Source organism: Marmota marmota, unplaced genomic scaffold (assembly GCF_001458135.2).
Source record: "Marmota marmota marmota unplaced genomic scaffold, marMar, whole genome shotgun sequence".
Lineage (NCBI taxonomy): Eukaryota > Metazoa > Chordata > Mammalia > Rodentia > Sciuridae > Marmota > Marmota marmota.
Window position 1 is genome coordinate 3242196 of NW_025999895.1, and position 22974 is coordinate 3265169.

Consider the following 22974-nt stretch of genomic DNA (forward strand, 5'->3'; position numbering starts at 1 on the left):
AGCCTGGCGGGGCCACGCGGTTGCATTCATGGAAATGAGCCTGCCGGAGCCGCCGGGTGCGCGCCGCGCGCCGAGTGTCAGCAGAGGCTGCAGCCTTCCCGGCCTCCGCAGCCTCCTCGCCAGGCTCAGCTTGCTCCACCTGCCCCTGGGCGGTGGGCTTCTGTCTGCCTCGGAGCCTCTCCCTGCCCTCTCTGCTGGCACGCACACGCTGTCCTTGCTTCAGCGCTCCTGCACCCAGGGCTGGGGGAGCGCCGGGGAGCCGGGGCCTGTGGGATCCCTGCACAGAGCCACCATGGCCTCTGACGCCGAGAGCTGCCACCGGCCAAGGCTTTGATGTCGCTGCCCACGGCTGGCCAGGATACTGGGGCTGCAGGAGAGGGGACTCGCTGAGGGTAAGAGGCCGGGAGGATGGTGCCAGGAGCCGGGTCTGCAGCTCCCCCATTATGCTCTGCTGCCGGCCTCTCCCACCCAGCTGCCGGCAGCAGGAGCCGCCGGGTGCGGCTGATTCTCTGCATGCCCGCCCTTGGGTTCCCATCCTCTGCGCTCTCCCAGGGCTTTTCTCTGGCACCTTTGGGTAGGTGTCCACACATTCAGTGTAGTTTCTTCTTGACCTGAGACTTGGGAACAGGCCAATAACGAATTCCTGGGATCCAGCTTTGGTGAGGTCAGGAACAGAATGGCAGAAAGCAGGGGGACAAATTCAAGGCGAGTCTCCCCCTAGGCCCGCCCACCCACAGCTGCTGGGGCTCAGGCTGACTTGCTCAGGGCCTTGGAGCCTTCCCTGGGCGTGGGCAGCCCTTCCAGCGGTACACATGGGAAGGAGTCGCAGTTGGGCATCTGCTTTGATCACGGGTCCTTTCCATGGGGAGTCAGGGAGAATGTTTAAGTGTACAGAAAAATTCAGGGTTGTATTAAGGGCCAACATAAAGTGGACTTTAGGGATGGGGTGAAGTAAGAGAACTGACTTCTTATTTTTTTAAGATATTTAAAGTTTTTTTTTAGTTGTAGGTGGACCACATGCCTTTATTTTTATTTATTCTTTTGTGGTGCTGAGGATCGAACCCAGGGCCTCACATGCACTAGTGCTCCACCACTGAGCCACAGCGCCAGCCCAAGAGAACTGACCTCTTAAAACCCCCACACCTCTTGGACACAGAAGTGGTGTGGTGGCCCAACTGTGCAGTGTGACAGTGACCCAGCTGGCAGGCACAGAGCTTCAGTGCCCAGCCCTCCACCTGGTGGAGCAGGGCTCCAGGGCTGGGGCAGGAAGGGCCCCCCCCCCCCCAAGCCTGTCCAACTCTGCGTCCAGTCCCTCCTTCTCAGAGGGGCCACGGTGCATTCCAGATGTGTCCTATGTTGTCCCACCAAGGTTTTAGGAAAGAACAAAGTCCTGGCATGATTGTGTTTAGCTCTTAGCTGTATTGAAAGCAGATGTTAACTTTGTTTTTATTAACCACATTTTTAGAATAAAATTTTATGACTTGTTTCTGTTACTACCTTGGAATTTGACTTCGTTTCCCTTTGGTTAGCTGGTTAAGCCAACACGCAGGCCCAGTCTCGAGTTCTAGAGCTGTTCAGATGGAGTGTGGGTCTCCTTCCTGCGGGACCCGATAAGACACCTTCCTTCCCTTAGTCAGTTGGTGGGGCTCCTTCACACATTTCCTCTAATTAAGAAGGGCTGGGATGGTGAGGAAGCTGTGCTGGATAGGGTCATGGTTCCCAAGGTCACAGAGAAGTCCACGGAGGCTGGAGCCCTTGTGTCACGGGGACTCCTGCCCTTGACGTGGGCCCCCCTGAGCCCTGAGGCCTGGCTGACCAGGTGGTCCTCAGAGAAGACATCTCCAAGGCTGCAAAAAAAAACTGCCGTCTTCCTCAAAAATGCAGAGTGTGGCAGGAAAGCCTTGACAGCTGACTTCCAGGCGGGGGCCTGGGTGGGCTTGCTGGGCACTGAATCAGGATGGCCTGAAGTGGCACTGGCAGGCGGCTGGCAGGCGCCTCTCTGCAGCCTGTGCTGAGCAGCACCGTGCCTGCTAGTTTAACTCTTCCTGGGAACATGCTTCACAGGGTCCCAGGCTGTGTTGGGGGTGAGCATCTTACTTTCAAATGCCCTTCACAGTCAGATGATAGTTTCCTGGAAAAGGGGCCAGAGTGAGGAGAGTTGGGAGCTGAAGACTGTTGCTGTCACACCCTCATGTGTTTCTAGAGGACGCACCATTCTTAGCCATTCCTGCGGGCGACTGCCTCCAGGGCTGCCTTGCTGAGCTACGCCGGAGCTCTGGCCATCCCACGAGGCTCTAGAATGTGCCTGCCCAGGAACCTCAGTCAGTGACATGGGCAGTATTTGTCCTCCCCGAGTGTGTCTGCCGGCACCTGCCATCTAGTAGGTGTGGAACCTCCCTCCTGAGGTGGAGGGTCTGATGGTGGAGTTGGGAGGGTCCCAAGGCTCCGCAGAGGAGGAGGGCAGTGTAAGAGTGCAGCGTGACTCGGGTCTCGGGGTCCCAGACTTCACCATGCCCCAGTCCACGTGCACTTCCCTAATCTCTGACCTGACCATCTGTCCTGAGGGCCTGTGGGTGTAAGGTGGGAATCCCCAGTTGCCGCAGCTTGGATCCTCGTCTTTGTGGCCTGTACCTGCGAGACACTCTGCCTCTTGCTGTCTCAGAGACCGTGCCCACAACCACGGCCAGAGTTTTGTGAATGGCAAGACCAATTTCTCAGCGAGGGCACTCTCCCAAGCCCACCAGCTCGCCACCAGTGGACACCTTCTGCTCAGAGCTGCACATGACCTGTGCCTCGCTCGCAGTTTCTGACCTCCCAGAGCTCATGCTCCTGGGGATGTAGGTGCCCCCCACACCTCCTGGAAGTGGCCGACCCTGCTGTGTGCCTGGAGGCACCAGTGGTGAATGTGGGCTGGGTTGGGGACCTGGGACCCCCAGGTGACCCCCATGTCCGAGCCAGGCCAGTCTCACAGGTTGGGTGAGGCGCCTGAGCCGTGGCTGTCACCCTGAAATTGTCCGTCTGTAGGTGTTTCCTGGGGCTGTGGCTCTATAGGAAGGGGCAGGTGTGCTGTGTCCGTCTGTAGGTGTTTCCTGGGGCTGTGGCTCTATAGGAAGGGGCAGGTGTGCTGTGCAGCTGAGAAGCAGAGGAGCAAGGCGCTTGGTCTCAGCATGCCCAGGAGAGACGTGCTTCTGGCCAGGCAACTCGTGTGCCCACGGTTGGCTCCCACGAGCCCCGGCCCCGGCCCCGGCCCCGCACAGCAGTGCCCATGGTGGAGAGCAGCAGCTCCATCTTCCAGGGCGTGGAACTCAGGCCCAGAGAGGTGAGGAGTTGCCCAGTGTTGGGAGCTGGCCAGAGCCTGGGTTTGTCAGCCTTTTTCAGAAGACGCGTCACTGGATTTCCCTGGGAGACAGCGTGGCTTAGGCCCTGGGGTGCGTGTGCCTGCACCCTCTCCTTGAGGCCTCGCTGGCAGGGTCCTTCAGGAGGACGGTTGGTCAGTGCCCAGTGCTGTAACTGGAGCCCCTGCCTTGGGAGTCCTGGGCCTTGGGGTGGTGCCTGGTGGGGGGCAGTCTCCCAGAGCCCTTGCCCTCAGTGGGGCCAGTTCTGGGGACTGGAGCTCAGGCTGCGGCTGCTGGGCAGGGCTCCCCGGGTTCCCTGGGTGTGTGCCCCCGTGTGCTGTGTTCAGGGAACGCCAGGCCCCTCCCCGGGCAGCCACTCTGCCTGGGTCACCTTTAGCCTCACTGGCCTCGCCTCTTGGTTGTGCAGGTTGGACAGGGACCTTCTTAGCGCAGAGAGGCAGAGGCTAGGAAGGAATCGGCTGATAATCACAGTGGAAAAAGTCAGGCCGCTGGTACGTTTTAAAGCCCAGCTGTGGGACCTGGGGGTGGGAGGCCTCAGGCCCGACGGGTGCCAGGGCCCTCCGCTTGAACAGCAGCTGCCGTGTTTCTGCTGAGCAGAGCCTGTTGTCACCAGAGCTGTGTCTACAGGGGACTTCAGAGTGCCTCACTGGTCTGCTGCCATGGCCGCGGAGCAGGGATTGCAGGGCTTCAGAGCCACGTCTGCCTTGCGCTGGGTTACCCGCCCCTGGCTGGGAGGGAGGTCGCTGTCCCTTTAAGACAGCCCTCCTTTGTATGCTGGCTGGAACCCATTTGGGCTCTGGGGCTCTGCCTGCTGCTAGGATCTGCAGAGCCGTATTTAAATAAATAAATAGGTGAAAGCCTCCCTTGTGTGCTCTGCTATTCACAAGGCACAATGGCCCCTGGTGGTTCCTCACTTTAATCCCCTCCTGCACTGAGCCCTGGAGAGGCAGGTGGGGGGCCTGCTGCCCAGCCTGACCCTGCCACCTACCTGCAGGTGAGCCTCTGCAGGTATCCCTGGCCCCTGAGGCAGGCGCAGGTGGGCGTGGGCACAGCTCCCTCCCAGGTCTGCCCCACTGTGCTGGTGGCTCCCAGCCGCCTCCCTGGCACAGAAGCTGCCGCAGCGGTGGCCCTTGGGGGAGGCAGAGCTGTGTGTATCCCTGCCATCTGGCCTGCCCCAGCCACGTGCACTCGTGTGCAGTTTAACCCTAGTGGCCAAGTCCCCGCCAAGCCTCCTGGCCAGAGCCGACAAGGTCACTGCTGCCGGCCAGCCTCCGTCCACATCAGGTGCAGCCCCACCTCCAGCACCACCAGCAGCAGTGTCCACTGCCCTGTGCAGCAGCATGATCTGGGAAGCTCGGTGTGGTGCTGCCCAGAGAAGTTCGTGCCCAAGCAACTCCTGCCCAAGTGTGAGAGGTCCCTGTCTCAGAGCGACTTCCATCAGAGAAAGGAGATCCAGCGGCCTTCTTAAAAGTCCTCAGCTGATCTCTTGGACCAAAGGGGGAGGAGCACTGTGAGCCAAGGTCACCAAGTGAGGGTGGAGGGAGGAGTGGCTTCTGGGCCCTGTGGCCAGGGCGGGAGGCTTCTCTGTCCAGCTTCTAGTTGGCCCCAGCCTCTTCTGTCTGGCGCTGTCTTTTCCAGTAACCAGAGAGCAGGATCTCTGACTGCAGGACGCACGCGTGTTTGCACTGAGGAGCCAAAGGCCACCTTTCTCCTTCCTGGACCTCCCCAGGGCAGTCCTCTTAATGACCTTTCCTAGTTTCAGATCTTCTGGGGTCTTCATTAATGTGTTGAAGTCACAGACTGCCTCCCCGCTTCCTCCTGTGAGGGGCGGGGGACACGCACGTCTTCTGGCTTCCATTTTTGATGGTTTGTCTAGACTCTGGTTCCTCTGTCACCTTTCAAACTTCCCTAAACGAACGCCCAGCCCCAGCCTGGATCTGCTGTAAGAGGGCAGCCTCCGCCCTCCCCTCCCCTCCCCTCCCCTGCCCTCCCTCCCTCCCTCCCTCCCTCCCTCCCTCCTCCCTCCTCCCCCTTCCATGTTCCCAACCCGTCCTTCACACGGGGCCACCACGGGGTGGTGTCCACACGGGGTGCGTGTCTGGGGCAGTGCCCTCCTGCCTTCCATCTTCTCTGGGCTTCTGTTCCCCTCTTCCCAAGCCCTCCCTGTCTTCTTGGGAGGAGACCATGGTGCCTGCTCCCCTCCACTGCGCTGCGCGGTGGGCTGCTCGAGGAGGCCTCAGCGTCCCTGAGTCAGCCCGATCCCTGTCCCTGTCCCTCGTCCCCCCAGAGTCACCTCCTGGGAAAGGGTGCAGGAGAGGTTCACTGCTCTGAGGGGTCTGAAGAGACCCTGGTTTGCCCTCTCCTCAAGGGGGTTCTGGATCAGGTGGTTTCCACGGGAACCCAAAGGCCCCCTCCCTGTCCTCCTGCCCGTCAGCCTCTGTGGGTGGCCACTTTCTCCTCCAGCTTCAAGCCTCTGGCCGCTGGCCCTCTTCACTCCTTGAACTGCTGGTTTGTCATGAGCGTTTGTGTCTCTGTGGCAGCTGACATTTTTTACTTGCGGATGAGTAGATTTGTTTCTTGTATTCTTCAGTTCTCTTCTTTTTACTCTTTGTTCTACAAGAACATCTCAACTTCACCTTTCACTCCTTAATTGACTGTTGATTTGGGGGTAACCTGAGGGCGAGGGTGTGTTGGTTAGAGTGTGTTTCCCACAGTGTTCTTCTGAAGGTCCTGTTGCTCCCAGCCGTCCCCTGGCAGCTGGGTGGGTGTCTGTTCCCAACCTGCTCCTCGCCTGCGCGCCCTAGGCGGCCCCTGGGACGCGCAGTCTGGGGTGGGCAGGAGCCCCCATACCAGGGCCAGAGTCCGAGGGCTGTGGGGTACAGCTCCTGCTGGGGGCTTGCTCTGCAGGGCCGTGCAGTTCTGCTTCGGGATAAAGGGTGCTCCAGTCCTTGGGTGTGGCAGGCCATGGCCTGCAGGGTGCCTGCGCCCATGCGTCCTGCGCCCATGCGTCCTGCGCCCTGGAGGAAGGCATGGGCACCCTTCCTTTGCTCTCTGGGCTCTGGAAATGTGTCGGCCTCCCTTCTGCTGCCGGCCTTCTCTGCTGGGACAGTGGTCATTGGCAGAGTCCTCTTTTTGTTCCCTTACTGTTTCGAAGCAGATCATGGGCAGGTAGGGGACAGGAAGCTCAGTCTGACGTGTCATGCAGGTGCTGACTGTGGCTTTCTAGAAAGCTCTGTGTGGCGTGCTCACCCAGAGTGCCTGGAGTCTGAGGAGAAGGCGGCCAGAGGGGCCAGTCCAGGGCCAGCAGCTGCCTCTAAGGTGCACAGTTGGACCTCAGTAGGAATTTTCGTTTTGCGTGCTGTTTCCACCTGCCTTGTTAGGAAGACCTTGCCTCTGCTCGAATGAAGACTCACGATGATCTGATGAAGCCAGTGCTGTGGCTTCAAAATCAAGTCTCAGTTTTCAGTACCCCTGGAATCGCTGTTTAGAAAAGTGAGCTGTTGCTGCAAGAGCTCAACAAACAGACCATGTTAGAACAAGCGTTTGTCTTCTAGAACATCGGGAAACCTGTTTCTCTAAGGACCTTCTAGTCCTTGTGGACGGGAGAGCTTTCCCGGAGCCCAGCTCACAGTGCTGAGCCAAAGGCGGCAGCGGAGCGGGCAGCCCCCCCCTCGCCAGCCTTCTGTGTGGCAGCCGTGGGGCAGCCCCTCTTCTGGAGGCAGCCTGGGTCGGGGTTGGGAGCTGGAGGCCTCACGGAGCCCCTCCCAGCCTCTGGAGTGGGACGCGTGCAAACCACAAGACTCAAGGTCCTTCAGTGGGCACAGCGCCTGCTTCATGCCCCCCACCCCCGACGGTGAGAACAAGGTTGGTTGCTGCACCTCACCATGCAGAAGGAGTACAGTGCTCAGCAAGGCGGGGCCAAGTGTGCGCGGGCGGCTCAGGCCAGGCCCCGTGGGCTATGGGGTATGTCAGGGCCACCTGTTCTGTTTCACTTTGTCCCCAAACAGCCCTGTCCACTTTGTCATGACCAAGTGTGGGCCACAGTGACCTGATGTGGCCTGTGGTGGTGGGAGTGGTTTTTGTACCCACCTGCCTAGTTCGGGTGCTTGGCCTCCCCACAGAGCCTGGCTCCCACGGCACACCGAAGGGTCGCCTGGAGGTCGTCTGTCCAACTCTTTGCACAGAGGAGGAGATTTGATCCTCGGTGGCTGGCAGGGTGTTCCTGGTGAGAACTATGATCTGGAATTGAGAGACCTTGCTCTGAGGCCGGGGCGCATGTGGACATATAAGCCACCCTGGAGGGCACGGAGCAGACGAGATGGCCACCCCTCGGTCCTGGAGCAGAGCTCTGCCCAGTGTGGTGTCTCTCTCTCTCTGCAGTCATGGTCTCCTCACCCGCCCCCGCCAGCATGAAGCCTCCACATGGCTTCTCAGCTTGCCTCTGCTCCCCACCCAGGGCCCACGCCACCTCTCTGCCACAGCTATCTCTACCAGGTGGTGCAGTGCCAGCCCTGGGCACAAGGGACTGAGGAATGGGGGTGGCCTGCAGCCTCTGGTTGTAGGGGGTGGCCAGGCAGCCAGCCTGATGCCACCCTCAGCTCCTCCCTCCGGCCCCTGCCAGCTGTCCTCTCCCAGCTCTCCTGGGTGACTGCGGCCGCCCTTTGTTGGCACACCTGCCGAGAGCTGGAGCCCCAGTGGCTTCGTGCAGTCAGTTGTTTCTGAAAATGGCCTCTGGTCTTTCTTTTGCTCTGTTGCAGGGTCCTTCTGTGTTTCTGGGGAGGTGGAAACTTGCTCAGTAACATTTCCCTCCTCTTTGCAGTTCCCAGCGACCTGACCGCAGAGGAGCGTCAAGAACTGGAGAACATTCGGCGGAGGAAGCAGGAGCTGTTGGCCGACATTCAGGTAGGGGGGCTGCCAGGGGGCTGCCTGTGGGCACACGGAGACACGCTCCATTTGTGCACAAGTGTGTCCTTCGCAGAGTGTCACCTGGAGCCCTGGACAGAGCGGAGGACTGGTGACCCCTCTGCAGGCTCTCAGCAAGCTTAGGTGTGCAAAGGTCTGCTCACTGCTGACCCTCGGAGCGGGAGTGGCCCCGGGCGGTTCCTCTGTGCTGTCACCTCGTGGCTGCCTGGAGTGGCCTCGGGCTTGCTGGCTCTGGGTGCAGGGCCCAGCCTGGCCACACGCCAGATCACTTTTGGTTCCTTGAACTTGAGCTTCTTGTCGTGGACTCCCAGGCCTCAGAAGGGCTGAGGGAGCTGATGTTTATGGAGCATTTAGTGTGATTTCAGGTCCCTAGAGACTCTTACTCGGGGACAGCAGTCTTAGTGTGTTTCCTGGCTCCTTTTCAAAACTGTCCCAGTTTTGTAGGAAGGAAGGCCTTAGAACCTGAGAGCTAGATGACCTCGCCCGGGGGCAGCAAGTGTTCCCTTCTGAATTTCCTGGACATCGTGAGGGGTGGGAAGAGGACAGGCCTGAAGCCCGGCCACAGTGTGAGAGCAGTCGCCGTCCTGCTCCGCTGGTTGGGGGCTTCCTCACTGGGCCTGATTCTGTAATTCCTGGTTCACTGGTGAAGGCGGGGAGGTGGAATGGCGCTCCCAGCCCTCCGTCCTGAGAGCCACTGAAGGGGACGGTGGTGGGAAGAGGGTGGATTTGGTCAAGGTAGAACTGGTTGAATGTCCCCTTTGCCAGCCATGGGGTGGGTCAGTGCCACCAGGCCTTGGGAATGAGAGTGCGCCCAGGACCTCTGTCACCCTGCTTGGTGAGCTGTAGATCTGTCCTAGGAATGTGCATCAGGTGGCCTCCTCCCGGTGGTGGGTGCTCCCCCGGGACACCTGAGCTCTGAGGCAGGAGCTGCATCTCCCTGCTGTACGAGCCTGGGGGGCGTGGCAGGCCTGGGGTAGCCGGCTTCCTGCCCTGCTCGTGGGGACTGCTGCATCCTGCTGTTCTGTGTTGTCTCGGGCCAAGGCAGCAGGTACGAGGCTTGGGAAGTATCCCTGGTCTGCGGCATCCCTCCTGGTAACTCTGGCCATCTCTTCACAGAGGCTGAAGGAGGAGATAGCAGAAGTTGCTAATGAGATTGAAAACCTGGGATCCACAGAGGAGAGGTGAGTCTGCCCTGCTCTGGGCGCCACGTTGCTCGGCTTCTCACGCACCCACCCGCCCTCTGGGAGGAGAGAGTCCTTGCCCCGCACGGGCCCACATAGGCCCGCACCTCTGCCGGCCAGTCTTCCCTGCGGGAGCTTTGCACAAGCTTGAGCCGTGCCGAGGCTTTCCCATTGTTGACGTGGCTTCCCCTCTTGTCCGCTACTTGTATTTGGAGTCTCGCTCTTTCTTTGTACAAAGGAAGCTTAACAAATGCCACCAAGAGTTTCGAGGGCCCTGAGCAAGGCTTTGAACCTGTCTGCAGCTCCCTCCAGTCGAGGGGAGAGAGCACAGAAGTTGGTCAGGGTGTCTGACCAGGGCTGGCGCTCCGTCTTGCTCTGAGCGACATGATGCTGGTGGTGTGGTCCTGAGTGGGCTCCCGGGCTGCCTTCTGATTCCTAATGTGGCCCGTGGGCTGTCTCCAGGTCCCTGCACGTCTGTGCTATTCGGAGCCCGAGTCTGCCTGTCGGGCTTCCTCCACCCTTTGCTCCCTGTTTTAGCCTGGTGTGGGCGGGGCCCTGGGAAGGGCAGCCAGCTCGTCACTTCCAGGCTCTGGATCGTCATTTTGGTGTTTTGGATTACAGCTTTCTTACTTTCCATTTGAAAAATTATAGCTTAAAAGAAATGGATAGGGGCTGGGGCTGGGACTGAGTGGTAGAGCTCTCACCTAGCATGTGTGAGGCCCTGGGTTCCACCTTCATCACCACGTAAAAATAAATAAATAAAGTAAAGGTATTGCGTCCAACTACAACTAAAAAATAAATACAAAAAAAAAAAAAAAGAAATGGATAAATTAGAGTTTATCAAAGTTTGAAACTTCTGCTCTTACAAAAGATAACTACGAAAGTATGAATAGGAAAGTCACAGTGGACGGGTATATGTAGCGTGCCCATCCAAGCAGACGGACGAGAACACGCACACTTCAGTCGTGAAGATGCCCAGGGCTCAGGTGAGCACAGGTGGGAATGCCCTGCACGAGAAGCTGTGTGTGTAGCAGCCATGGAGCTCAGCCCTTGATAGGAGCCGTCAGGGGAGGCTGCCGTGGCAGCCCCTTCACCCCCTCCTGGACGGCTGGGACTGAGACTGCTGCACTTGGCCTGACGAGCACCAGCCAGAGAAGAGGACGCCCTCCTAGGAAGTGGTGCACACCCTTGCTGAGGCCCAGCAGCTCAACTCCTGGACGGTGACTCAAGAGCAATGGAGACATGTCCACTAAAAGAAGCGTCGGGGACGTTGATTGCAGTCTGCCCAGGAATGCGGAGGGGCCAGCTGCTGTGTGCCGCTGTGCGGTGGACCCGCGTGCAGACCACTGGCTCGCGAGGTTCCAGGACAGACCAGGCTCAGCTGCGATAGTAGAGAGCGCAGGGCACGTAGAGGGCCGGCGGAGCAGGCTCCGGCTGGAGTGGTGGCCTCCAGCTGCACACGCGTGTCCAGACGCCTGAGCCGGGCGCTCAGGCATGTGGAGTGTGCCTGAGTTTACAGAGAAAACCATGGCTTTTTCCCGATTCTAAAAGAGAGGAGTGTTTCTCGCAGGCATTGGTAAGCACGGAAGAGCGCGGAGGGAGCAAACTTCCCCTCGTGCTGGTCCAGGATCCCCTGACCTCAGTGTGTTTTGGCATCTGCACAGGCACGTTCAGAACACGGGCACCGTCTGCTTGGTGAGTGCCTGCAGGTGGTCATGGTGCACCCAGGAAATGACTCCAGGACCCGAGTGGCTGGGCGCCTGGGACAGTCAGCTTGCCAGGTCCTGGGGACTGCAGCTCTCCACAGCTGCACCGCAGTCGAGCCGGGAGCCATGATGGGGTGACACGTTTTTCACTCTGGAACTTGAAATGGTTTTCTGGTGTCGGAAGTCCTAGGGGGAGCTGTCCTGCAGGTCCTGCTCATCTGTACAAAGAGGGTCTGGTGCTCCTGTTGAGGTTCTAAGCAAAAGCCTGATGCCGGCACTGCGTAGAAATGACCTAAATGTTCTTCATCAGAGAGAAACGACCTGCCCGTGTGCTGTAGGGTCCTAACCTTCTGAAACGCAGGGGTCGACCCGTGTCTCAGGTGCTGCAGAAGCAGCAGGAGCTGTTTTGTTTGGGATCCCACTGTGGGGGGACACTGGTATGGAGATTGGGGAGGGCCTCTTAGACACGGGGCGGCAGAGGGCCTGTGCGGGAGCTGCGGTCTCGGTGCTGGGCGGGGGGCATGAGCTGACGTCATGGAGAGCTGCTGAGCCTCGAGTCTCTGTGAGTGTCCAGATAGCCATGGGCAGCGGCCAGTACCGCACAGGCCTGGGGGGGCGTGGTCTCTTCAACTAGGGACCAAACAGGCGCAGGACCCTGAGGGTCACCATGGTTGCGTGTCTGGCTCAGTGGGGCCTCTGTTACAGGAAATCACAAAACAGGGTTTTTCTTGTGTGGAAATACAGGGCCAAGTGACCTTCCTGGATTTAGGAGAATGACGAGAGGACCATTGAGATGCAGTAGGAATTTCTAGACACTGGGACTCAGCAGTCAGTTCCAGCTGGAGTGAAGCTGCACATGCCCTCTGCAGCTGTCCCTCTGGGGACCCTGTCACCTCAGGTCCTGGCCTCCTAGCATCTTGAGAGTTTTCTGTTTCCCTTTTAAAACCACGCCAGACAGGAGCCTCTGTTCCCTCCTTGGATTTAGCCAGGGAAAACGTGCTCCTGAAGGCAGAAGCTTTTATAAGTGTGTCTCTGAGCAGCGAGTTTGCTCTCTGAGACTGTAAAGGGCCATCTCATTGACTGCAGAGCTTCCCAAATTTGCATGCACACCAAAGTTTCTGTTAGAAGTCTTCAAAGTTGAGATTCCTTGGCTCCACCCTGGAACTTCTGAGTGACTCAGTGGCCCAGAGGCTGCCGCAAGGGGTCCCAGGAGGCTGGTGTGTGAGAGCAGCCTCCTCACACCTGTGTGCTCAGGTGCTCACCTGGCTCACTGGCTCAGGCTGCAGGTGTGTGCAGCGGGCTGTCTGAGGAGTGTCTGCAGGTCTGCACTTTTTGTTCTAATACAGTCAAAGAAAACTGCTGCTCATCTGAGCAGTTCCTGAGAAATTAAATACAAATGCGCCCTATGACCCACTGGTGTCCACTCTGACCAAGAGAAACAGGAAGGTCCATGCACACAGAGAGGTGCACATGGTGCTCACAGCATTTCAGATGCAATGGCCCCTGCGGCTGATGCCCAGTGCCCACCGTCTGGAGGAGAAACACTGTGTCTGTGCGTGGGGTGGAAGGGACAGAGCACTGGTGCACACCAGGCGTGGGTGAGCCTGGACACGCCAAGCAGGACCGTGCCGAGTCAGATAGTGCCAGGTGCTGTTCGCAAGAGTCGAGAGTGGGCACACTGGAGACAGCAGGTGGACCCACGGTTACTCGGGGTGGAGGTGGGAGGGAAGGTGTCTGGAGTGGGCCTGGGGACATCCTGGGGCTGGTGACACAGTCTAGCACTGGCTATGGTGATGGGCACACCACTGAGTAAGCCGACAGTACCTCAAGCAGACTTCTAAAGTGCGTGTGTCACATGACATATGAGTTGTGTCTCGATGAAGTTTCTTTTTTTTAAATGTCATCAAAAAAGAGAACGGCAGGTCTGGGGTAGAAACAGCACAGAGCTGTGTCAGGGTGTCCCCTGCCCTCGCTCAGCAGGCCTGCTGCCCTCCCAGGGCCACCCAGCAGCAGTGCATGAGGGGGCCGCATATGGGGACCGTCGTGCCTCTCAGACCTCCTCTGCCAGAGCGCTGAGGGCCATGTGGTTGTCTTTCAGGAAAAACATGCAGAGGAACAAACAGGTAGCCATGGGCAGGAAGAAATTCAACATGGACCCTAAGAAGGTAGGTGAAGGAAGCAGCAGAGCCTCGGCCTCCAGGCGGGTCTGGCTCAGGTGGACCACAGGCGTCCTTCCAAGCCGCCTCTCCTGACGAGTGTCCTGAGCCTGACCTTGACCCTCCGCACGACCCTCCTCCGAGGCCTCACACTCCCACGCCTCTCCCCAGGGGATCCAGTTCTTGATAGAGAATGACCTGCTGAAGGACACCTGTGAGGACATCGCCCAGTTCCTGTACAAGGGGGAGGGGCTCAACAAAACGGCCATCGGCGACTACCTGGGGGAGAGGTGATGCTGGGCGCCGCGGGAGCCCTGGGTGGGAGGCAGCAGCGGTCCTGTGGGCGAAGAAGGGAGCTGCTCTGGGGAGTGGCAGCTGGTCTGTCGAGGAGGCATGGGGACACTTGTTTAGCCAGTAAGCAGAGTGACCCAGGCATCGCCCTGACTGTGTGGATGGCCTTCCTGGAAAGCCGGTGGCCCTAGGACTTGGTGCGGGAACGCTGCCTGGGGGGTCGGGGTCGGTACTGACCTCTGCTCCTGCCCATCTCTCACCTGCTCCCAACAGGGACGAGTTCAACCTCCAGGTCCTGCACGCCTTCGTGGAGCTGCACGAGTTCACCGACCTGAACCTCGTCCAGGCCTTGCGGTGCGTGTGCTCGCGGCAGGCGGCTCCGCACCCATCCTGGGCCCTGGGGGATGTGCTCAAGGGGCAGGGGATGTCGGACCCCCTGCATCTCCAACTTGAGGTCTGGGAAGCCGAGGAAGCCTCCCGTCGATTTTGAGATCTTTTCTGTTCTTTGGTTTAGAAACCCTTCGATATCTTGCCCAGATAGATAGCGTGCTCCATTCCATTTTAGAAAGGAAAAAGTCAACCTCACTGTTTTCACTAAATTTTTTATTCTGGGACATCAGAAATTGTCCTTTGATATTTTCATTGCCATAGGCAGAACTAATCACATCATCGTTTGTCCTGTTACTTTAATAGATGAAAAGAGCACAGAGTCAGACCTGCCCTGGGTGGCGTGCCTCCAGCGGGTCAGTGGTGGGGCCCTTGCCCAGCACGCAAGAGGTCCCAGGTTCCGAAAAGAAAAACCTAGGGTCGCAGCGTCTCTCCGACTTTCAGGGGTCAGTTGTGGGTGTGCTGGCCTGTCCTGGAGTCGTTAGGAGGAGCTCATCTGTGTTTCAGTCTGGGGTCTTCTGAGGAGGAGAGTGGTTCTTTGGAACAGGAAGGCCGGGGTCTCCTTTTCTCCCGGGCACTGGGCCTTGGGTGGAAGTGGCGGTGGTGTGGGCGGGAGGTCCGCGGCTGCACAGGACTAGCACCTCGCCCAGCCTCCTTTTCCTGGGGTGTCGGAAGTCGTGGGCAGTGGAGCTGTTCCCGGGGCCCGGCCCTGTCCTGGACGCCTTCTCTCTGCCATGCAGGCAGTTCCTATGGAGCTTCCGGCTCCCCGGAGAGGCCCAGAAAATCGACCGCATGATGGAGGCCTTTGCCCAGCGGTACTGCCAGTGCAACTCGGGCGTGTTCCAGTCCACGGGTGAGCGGCCTCCTCCTGGTGTCAGGCTCTGCTCTGGAACAGAGGGCTCAGGTTCATGCAGACAGACACTTTTTTAGTGGTATTTATGATAGAAAATACTTGGAAGTGATCCCAAAGTCCAGCGTTACGGCCCTGGGAATATAAATTGTGGTGCCTCTCAACTATGACATATAGCTCTTAAAAATCAAGTGTGAGCCAGGCATGGTTGGCCACTCCTGTGATTCCAATGCCTGGGAGGCTGGCGCAGGAGGGTCACAAGTTCAAGGCCAGCCTCAGCAACTTAGCAAGACCCTGTCTCAAAGTAGAAATAGAAAGGGGTGAGGTTGTGGCTCAATGGTGAAGAACCCTCGGTGAAGAACCCCCCTTCAAGGGGGAAAAATCAGATTTTTAAAAACTGGGCATGGGAACATGTGCCTGTAGTGCCAGCCTCTGAGGAGGCTGAGGCCGAGGCAGGAGCAGCGCTGGAGCCCAGGAGCCTGAGGGCAGCCTAGGCAATACATTGGAACCTCCCATTAAAAAAAAAAAAAATCACATTTTTATGAAGAATTCTATTGATAATGGCAAATGACCAGATTAGCAGAAAAGCACTATGTAAACGCGTGTGTTTGTGTGGGGGTGGGTGCACACAGGTCAGTTTGAGTCAGACTTTGTTGCAGCTTGGGTCCCTGAGATGCACTTGCAGTATCACGCACAGGCACATTTAGTAGAGGAGGTAAAGCAACAGGTTTTTGCTAACCAGTGGGACTGCAGATGTTTGTGTTCTCTGTTTTATACCTGGCTGGGTTTTCTTGCCATGTACGTGTTCTCCTTTCAGTCTGAAAACACAGCATCTTTTAGTCTCAAGGACGGCATGGACCTGTGTCCTCGTCTTGCAGGTGGCTGTGCCCAGAGGTCACTTCATGGCTCCCCGGGCCCTGGGAGCTGGGCTTCCCCGGGTGGCGCTGGCTCCCCTCCTGGGGGGTGTTTCTGATCGGGCTGTGCTTTCCCGCCAGACACCTGCTACGTCCTGTCCTTCGCCATCATCATGCTGAACACCAGCCTGCACAACCCCAACGTCAAGGACAAGCCCACCGTGGAGCGCTTCATCGCCATGAATCGGGGCATCAATGACGGGGGGGACCTGCCCGAGGAGCTGCTCCGGGTGAGCCAGCGGGGTGGCTCCCGTGCCCTTGGGCGGGACAGGGAGAGAGGGCACAGAGTGGCGTGCCCACTCGGTTCATTCCCTTGCTCCTGTGAATCCCACTGACGTGTTGGTGGGGATGCCACTAGGAGTGAGGAGGGGTGGCTTGCAGCTGAAGCTGCGGGTTCCAGCAGAGGCAGGCAGCCTCCCTTTCTCCCCCAGCCTCCACGGAGGGCTGCTTGCCTGTCACCGTGGGTAGTAGCAGTGCCCGTCTTGCTCCCCTAGTCCCAGGGCCCTGGGGGGCACGTGCTCTCTGCAGGCGCACAGTGAGTGCCTGTGGAATGAGTGGGGGGAGAGATCCTTCTAGAATCAGAGACATACAGTGTCGTCTTTTATCCCAGAATCTGTACGAGAGCATAAAAAACGAGCCCTTTAAGATCCCAGAGGATGACGGGAACGACCTCACTCACACCTTCTTCAACCCAGACCGAGAAGGCTGGCTCCTGAAGCTTGGTGAGTCCAGCCCTGGCCACGGGTCCGGGCAGGAACTCTGAGGACAGGCCACAGGAGGCGGGGGTGGGCACAGCACCCTGCAGAGAGTCCGCCTGGCTCTGTTCTGGCAAAGTCCCCCTCCAGAAAGGAGGCAGCTGGCACAGCCAGGGTCACAGAGCCACTAGGACAGGCTCTGCCCCAAGGGCATTGCCCACACCTGTCTGGCCCTGTGCTCTAGAATTGATGGCCTAAGGACCTGGACCCCACCCCCGCCCCTTAACCCTGGAGGGTGACCTGCCATGTCCATCTCTCTACTGCGCATCCCAGAGTTGTGATGGCACTCCCGCCCGCCCAGCACATCGTCACTTCCTGCTGCATCTGCTCCCACAGGCAGTGTGCATGGCAACCCCGGGCCTGGCCCCTCAGCCCAGCGCTCCTCCTCATCCTCGCGCAGTGGCCCTCCCGCAGCCACACTGCCCATTCTGCTCTCAGCACCGCTGGCAGTCCTCCTCTCCCCTGCCCCAGAGGGCTCGAAGGGCCTTCGGCGGGAAAGCAGACACGTGGGAGGAAGTGCAGGGTTTCCTACACGTCCGTGTTCACACGTGGTCATCCTGTTGGTGGTTCAACACAGACGATCTCCACATGACCGTGTCCCTGCTTGGGCCTCTGGAGACACTTTGCCGTTTCCTCCTGCTGGTGTTGCTGAGTTGGCTCCCACGGGAGCAGTGGGGCGCCTTAGGACCTGCGCTCCCACCCCACACATGGGGAAGGCAGAAGCAGGGGCTTTTGTTTCTGACCAGTCCAGATGGCAGCAGGACTTACATTCCTTGGGAGAGCCCAAGTTCTTGTGTTCAGACATGACGACTTAGTTCATAAGTCCCCAAGCACCACCTCACTGGCTGCGTGCGCCTTGCGGTTCTCTTGAATTGGCCAATGTTTCACAAGTCCTGAGGCCATAGAGTCTCTAAAGTCGCTAACCCCACAGGCAGCCTGCTCTACTTCCCTATCTCCAAACCACCAACCGGGTGGAGTTAGAGGAGGTAAAAGGGTATCATACTGGAAACTTAGGATTTACTTCCCCCCAGTGAGATTCGTTTAAATGCTAACACTGAGTGTTCGCCCTGGCAGCTTAGGTACTAAAGTTAGAACAAAGATCATCTCGGTTCTTGTACCAGGATGACATGCAAATTCATGAGGCACCCATACGTTTACAAAGAAAAAAAAATAAAGCTGGGTGCAGTGATCTGCACCTTTAGTCCCAGCCCCTGGGAGACATGAGCCCCAGAATTGGAGGCTGGCCTGGGCAGCACAGTGAGACCCATCCCCAAAAAAAGCCATTTACCTGGACCTGAGGCTCGCTTTTGGGCCCTGCGTCCCACTCCCCCTCCGGGCTCAGGAGTTGTCACCGTGGCACACGTGGTCACTCCCTGGAGTCTGTAGGGCAGCAGGCGGGACCAGCAGCCCCTGAGGCTGTGTGCATGTCCGTGTGTGTGTGTGTGTGTGTGTGTGTGTGTGGCCATAAACATGTCTATTCTTGTGCACACACATACGTGCACATGTATTCATGGGTACACACGTGTGCATTCTTGCACATACTTTTAAGAGAGACAGCATCTAAAGAAAGCTGTTTGATTCTCCCTGAGGTCACTTTCCCTCTTTGCTCTGGATTCTGGGCAGACTAGTGACCATTAGCCTTACAAAAATGGATTTGTGGCATCCTTGGGACCAGGTCCTCAGTGGCACCTCAGGTCTGGGCCTGCAGGAGGCCGGTTGCCCACTTGGCAGGGTCAGCTCCCTCCCCGGGCAGATTCAGCGCGGCCGATGCCTGCACTCTGAGGTTGAGGAAGTGGTTTGGTTTCTTTGTGTTAATTTTCTTTTCTCCCTCATTTGTATGTTCCCATGGTTTTGGCTCTCCTTTTCCCCGCCCCAACTCCAGGAGGTATGTAACCTGCACCGCTCGCGCTCTGCCCAGGCCACTGTCATTGCTGCAGCATTTTCTTATTTTGTTATTTTTGGTTTTCTTGTTTTAATCGCTGGTGGTAGTGTTAATGCTGCTTCTAACTTATCGCACAGTCCCTAGGGAACGGGGCAGGCTCGGGGCTGGGGTCGCTCTCCATGTTCCCATTATGGGGATGAAGTACACTGGACAGCAGGTGCCCAGGTGCAGGCCAGCTTCCCCAGCACAGTGATTCGAGAGGGCGTGCTCAGAGAGGGCTTGTGAAGACAGAGGTTCCCACTGCATTTTCTTGAAATTATCCGCAGGCGTGTGCTGTGTTAATTCAAATTGATGCAGGGCAGGTGGTGCATGCCTGTAATCCCAGCAGCTGAGGGAGGAGGATGGCAAGTTCAAAGCCAGCCTCAGCAACTTAGCAAGGCCCTAAGCAATTTAGTGAGACCCTGTTTCAAAATAAAAAATAAAAAGGCCTGGGGGTATGTGTCGGTGGTGAAGCAGCCCTGGCTTCAATCCCCGGCACAGAAAACAGAAGTGAATCCCCACTGACGTCCGTGAGAAAAGGAGGCACTCTCTCCCCGCCCTTGGATGGTGCCAGGTGAAGCTTAATGCCCAGGGCTGAGAGCCCTGCCCGCAGCCCCGAGGCCTCTCCTCGCGGGAGGGCACAGCCTCGAAAGCACAGTCCGGTGTGTGCGTTCCGCCCTCCTCCTTTCCCAGTGAGTCCTCCTTAGAATCCCAAATTGGCCTCGGAGCTATGTCGAGGGCATCTGCGCCCCATTTGCTGATTTGGGGAGACCCGGGGAGGCCGGGCACCCTTCAGCTCTCTGCCTTGGCCCGGCTCGAGCAGAGCCACAGCGGGAGAGACCCAAGGTTGGCCTCCCCACATGACTGGGGCCTGTCAGGTTGTCTTCAGTGTTGGAGGGAAGGCGTCCCTGGAGGGGACGAGGAGCGTGCGGGGGGGCCCTGTGAGTTCCACAGGGACTGTCCTAGCGCACATCGATCTGTCTGCTTGTCCCATGTCTGTTTTTCTGTCCACATGGACACGTTCCCCTGAGCCTGCAGCAGTGCTCCTGGTGAGGACCCTGAACACCGCGTGGTCAGGGTGACGCAGCCTTCTGGGGTCAGCCGGGGACTCCTGCAGCTCTGCTTCTTCTCCTTGATCTCCTTCCATCCTGTTCCTTTTGGCATCTGACCCACCTTTTTCATGGTTTGCTAAGTCCCAGTGTCACCTGGGGTGGTGTCCTATGACAGTGCACGGGCGGTGGCCTGGGTTGGTGGTTCCTGTGTGCTGAGACCTGCCAGGGGCACAGTCTCCTGGGCAGCTCGAGCCCCGCCCTGAGTCTGAAATGGGGGAGGGGTCCTCTGTAAAAGCAGACGGTCTCTCCTGTGACCTCTTTGTTGGCACCCAGGTCTGCCCGGCCTCAGTGGTGTGCAGGCATCCTGCCACATAACCCTTGGGATATTTACATATGACTGACCCAGTGCATGGGGTCAGCCTCTGCTGGCCGGGGCCTCCTGGCTGCGGGGCCTGTGTGCCTGTGGCCTGCTCCCTCTGGGAACCCAGGTGTGCCACGTAGAATCTGGCTAGAGCTCAGGACCACACAGAGCCGAAGTGGCCCGCCGGCCGCGCCCTGTGCTCTCTGGGCAGTGCTTCCTCAGGTTTCCTCTGGGCGAGCCCACAGACAGGTCCTGGCAATTGGAAAGAGTCCCCAAAAAACTGACCCGTTGTTGCAGGCCATTGGCAAGAAGGGCAGGAGAGTGCCCACCAGGTCCTGCCAGGGGCACACTGGGGACACGGCCCTCCCTGGGGGTCAGGACTCAGTGACAGGGCGGAGCTGAGAAAAGCAGGCACAAGGTGAGCCTTCACCTGACAGGCCTGGCCAGGGGCTGCAGGCCTCAGGTGCGCTCCTCAGCCAGGGGCTGCAGGCCGAGGGTCTGCTGGGAGAGGGCTCCGTCCAGCCAGGCAGTGAGCTTGGCCTTCCTTGGGTCTGTCCCAGTGTGACTCCAGGACCCACCTTCGCTCATGGGAAGTATTGAGAGCACTGAGTGCTCGGTCACCACGGGAGCCCCGTCTGGCCCCAGCCCTCTCGCAGCAGCCATTTTTGCTGCCGGCCCAGCAGACTCTCCATGGAGACGCAGACTGTGCCAGGCAACAACCCCACTCCCCACAGAGTCGCTTCTTTCTGGGTGAAGGAACCTGCGTTGATGCTCCCCCAGGACTCCAAGGGCTTTGTTTTCAGGACACCAGCCCAGAGGGCTTCCAGCTGGTGCGGGAGTTCGCCTCGGTCAGGGGGGTAGAGGGTGAAGGGACGTGGTTCGAGCCCCAGGGAAATGGACCTCACTGACAGGTTGCCAGGCTTCCCCCCCGTCCACTGCCGCCTGTCACTTCCGTGGAGCCTTCTCGGGGCCTGGCTGGTTGTCAGTGGCAGCCAGCTGTGCAGGGTGCAGGCCCCGCCTCCTCTCCGCGCTGCCCTTGTCCACCACGCAGGCTTTGGCTGCTCCTCCCGTCTGCGGCACATTTGCGAAACATGTCATTGTCGCCCCTGGGGTCCTCCCCAGCCATGCTCTCCCTCATCTGCTGTCTGACCCATCTCGGGAGTCATCTGGACACGCTTGCTCTGCTCGTACCCATAGACTTTCACGTCGTGAAAGATGCTTTGTCTTGGCTGTGTCTCGTCACTGGTGTCAGCTTTGCCATGGTCTAAATGTTCCCCGACACCCTGCCCCGCCCCTCCCCAGAAGCCAGTGCCGTGTGTTGTGGACCGGGCGCTGGGTCTCCTGTCCAAGCTCCTCTCTCTTTGCTCTGTAGGTGGCAGGGTCAAGACCTGGAAGAGGCGCTGGTTCATCCTGACTGACAACTGCCTTTACTACTTTGAATACACCACGGTGAGCACCTGCCGTCGCTCCTTGGGACGGCTCGGGCCTCTCTGAACATTCTGACCAAGCTCCGTCAAGGGGCCTGGGAGTGGAGGGATTTGTGCTTCCACAACTCCTCTGGGGTCGGGGAAGGGTTGAAGCCACAGGTGAGAACTAAGGGGACCCCCAGAACGGGGAGCCCTCACAGGGATGTGGAGCCCCTGGCCCCAGGAGTACAGCTCAGCAGCACCTGGTTCCAGGAGGGACCCGAGAGAGCAGTGTGCACCGTGTTGGGGTGGGTTTGGAGCTGGCTAGAAAGAACGGACTTAGATCAGTTGCCAAGCAGGAGTTGGTGGCCTTGCTGAGAGGGACGTGTGGGGACAAGGAAGCGTGGTGAACTGGAGAGTTCAGGTTTTTCTGGGGTAGCAGAAACTGAAGGATTTGTTTCTCTGAAACAGCTCAGGGCATAAAATTCAATGGAGAAAAGGAAGTGAAGCGAATCGGTAAAAGCTGACTTGAGACCATCTGGAGTTCTACGAAGCTCGAGTTTCCTTAAACCAGTCAGGTTCTGTGGGCTTTGTTCCCTGGAGGAGGACCCAGCGATTCTGCGTCTGTCTCCTCCCTTCTGTGGCAGTGGCCTGTGGGGATAGAAAGCAAGGGGAAGCGCCAGAGAGCCCGGCAGGTGACGGTGTTCATGCCGCGGCTCACACCAGTGGCCTGGCATTGCCGACTCTGCCGGCCTCCTGGTGGACGCCCCGAAGTGTGGGCGCCCGGCAGTGTGAGGCGGGGTCTTGTGGCTGAGCTGGGAACGCTCACTGCTGTTCTTCCCCTGGCTGTCACTGCGTGAAGTCCTCGGTCCCACTGAGGTGGTAACTCGGGCAGCTCATGGGTTGGGCTGCAGCACCTGGCTGCCCTCTGGAACTGTGGCTTCACCGTGCTCTCCGTCACTGAGAACGTCATGCAGATGTGGCTTCTCACCTGGGCCGAGCTGCACACGTGTGTCAGGGTTACCTCAGTGTCCTCCCACGGGCTCTCTTAATGGGCGGGTGGTGGCCTTCAAGGCACAGCTCTGACCGGGGGTCCAGCAGCTGGCTGTGCTCCTTTTCTGTATTGAAGATATTCTCAGGTATCAGAGCAGCGCCCCTCAGATCTGTGAAGTCACAGAGAGTGAGCTTTCTCCTGGTGAGCCAAGGCCTCCGAGCAGACGAGCAGGGAAGGTGTTCTGCCACCTCTGGCCCCGCGCGCGAGTTGCCTTCTTTCCTGAAGGTGCCTACACCTGGTGTCTGGACATCTGTTGGTCTCTGTCACTGTCCTCTGGTTAAGTGGCATTGCACATGTGCTGGACAGGTGCCTGCAGGGTCATGCGGTTCTGGACTCTCATGGCACTCGGTGATTCAGCCTTGGGGTGTCACTGGGCAGCCAGGAGGCCCTGCCCTGGGCATTCACAACCCAGAGGAGAGCAGTGCTCAGGTTGCACCATGTGAGCTTGCCTGCCATTCATTGTGATGGCATAGAAAGTGCTAGAATTCAAAATACCTGGGCCTCCATCACAGTTAAGGGGAGTGACCAAGGAGACACGAAGGACGGAGACTTGAGGGGAAGAGAATCTAGAGCCATTCAGACTTGCCAGAGCACCTGGAGGGCAGCGTGCACAGCAGGAGTGAGGGGTCCTTCCAGAAGGTCAGCCTGCTGGCCCAACCGC

The 22974-nt window shown here is 58.6% G+C and overlaps 1 protein-coding gene and 1 long non-coding RNA gene across 4 annotated transcripts in view; both read left to right on the forward strand.

Moving 5' to 3' along the window:
- Cyth1 (cytohesin 1) overlaps window positions 1–22974 on the forward strand; it is a 38217-nt gene that overhangs the window by 5015 nt on the left and 10228 nt on the right. Inside the window, exons 1-10 of one of the 3 annotated variants that reach the window (XM_048797664.1) lie at window positions 80–392; window positions 8176–8258; window positions 9396–9460; window positions 13265–13331; window positions 13494–13612; window positions 13887–13967; window positions 14741–14853; window positions 15846–15994; window positions 16375–16487; window positions 21224–21302. In XM_048797664.1, coding sequence (XP_048653621.1) covers window positions 13272–13331; window positions 13494–13612; window positions 13887–13967; window positions 14741–14853; window positions 15846–15994; window positions 16375–16487; window positions 21224–21302 — 714 coding nt within the window. In that variant the 5' untranslated portion in view covers window positions 80–392; window positions 8176–8258; window positions 9396–9460; window positions 13265–13271. Of the gene's footprint in view, window positions 1–79; window positions 393–8174; window positions 8259–9395; window positions 9461–13264; window positions 13332–13493; window positions 13613–13886; window positions 13968–14740; window positions 14854–15845; window positions 15995–16374; window positions 16488–21223; window positions 21303–22974 lie in introns of those variants that run through there. The other 2 variants (XM_015504106.2, XM_048797661.1) reach the window with 2 other exon arrangements.
- Window positions 9467–11547, forward strand: LOC125614771. Its single transcript, XR_007345333.1, has 2 exons — window positions 9467–11036; window positions 11125–11547. It is a non-coding gene; the product is annotated as an uncharacterized LOC125614771 (long non-coding RNA).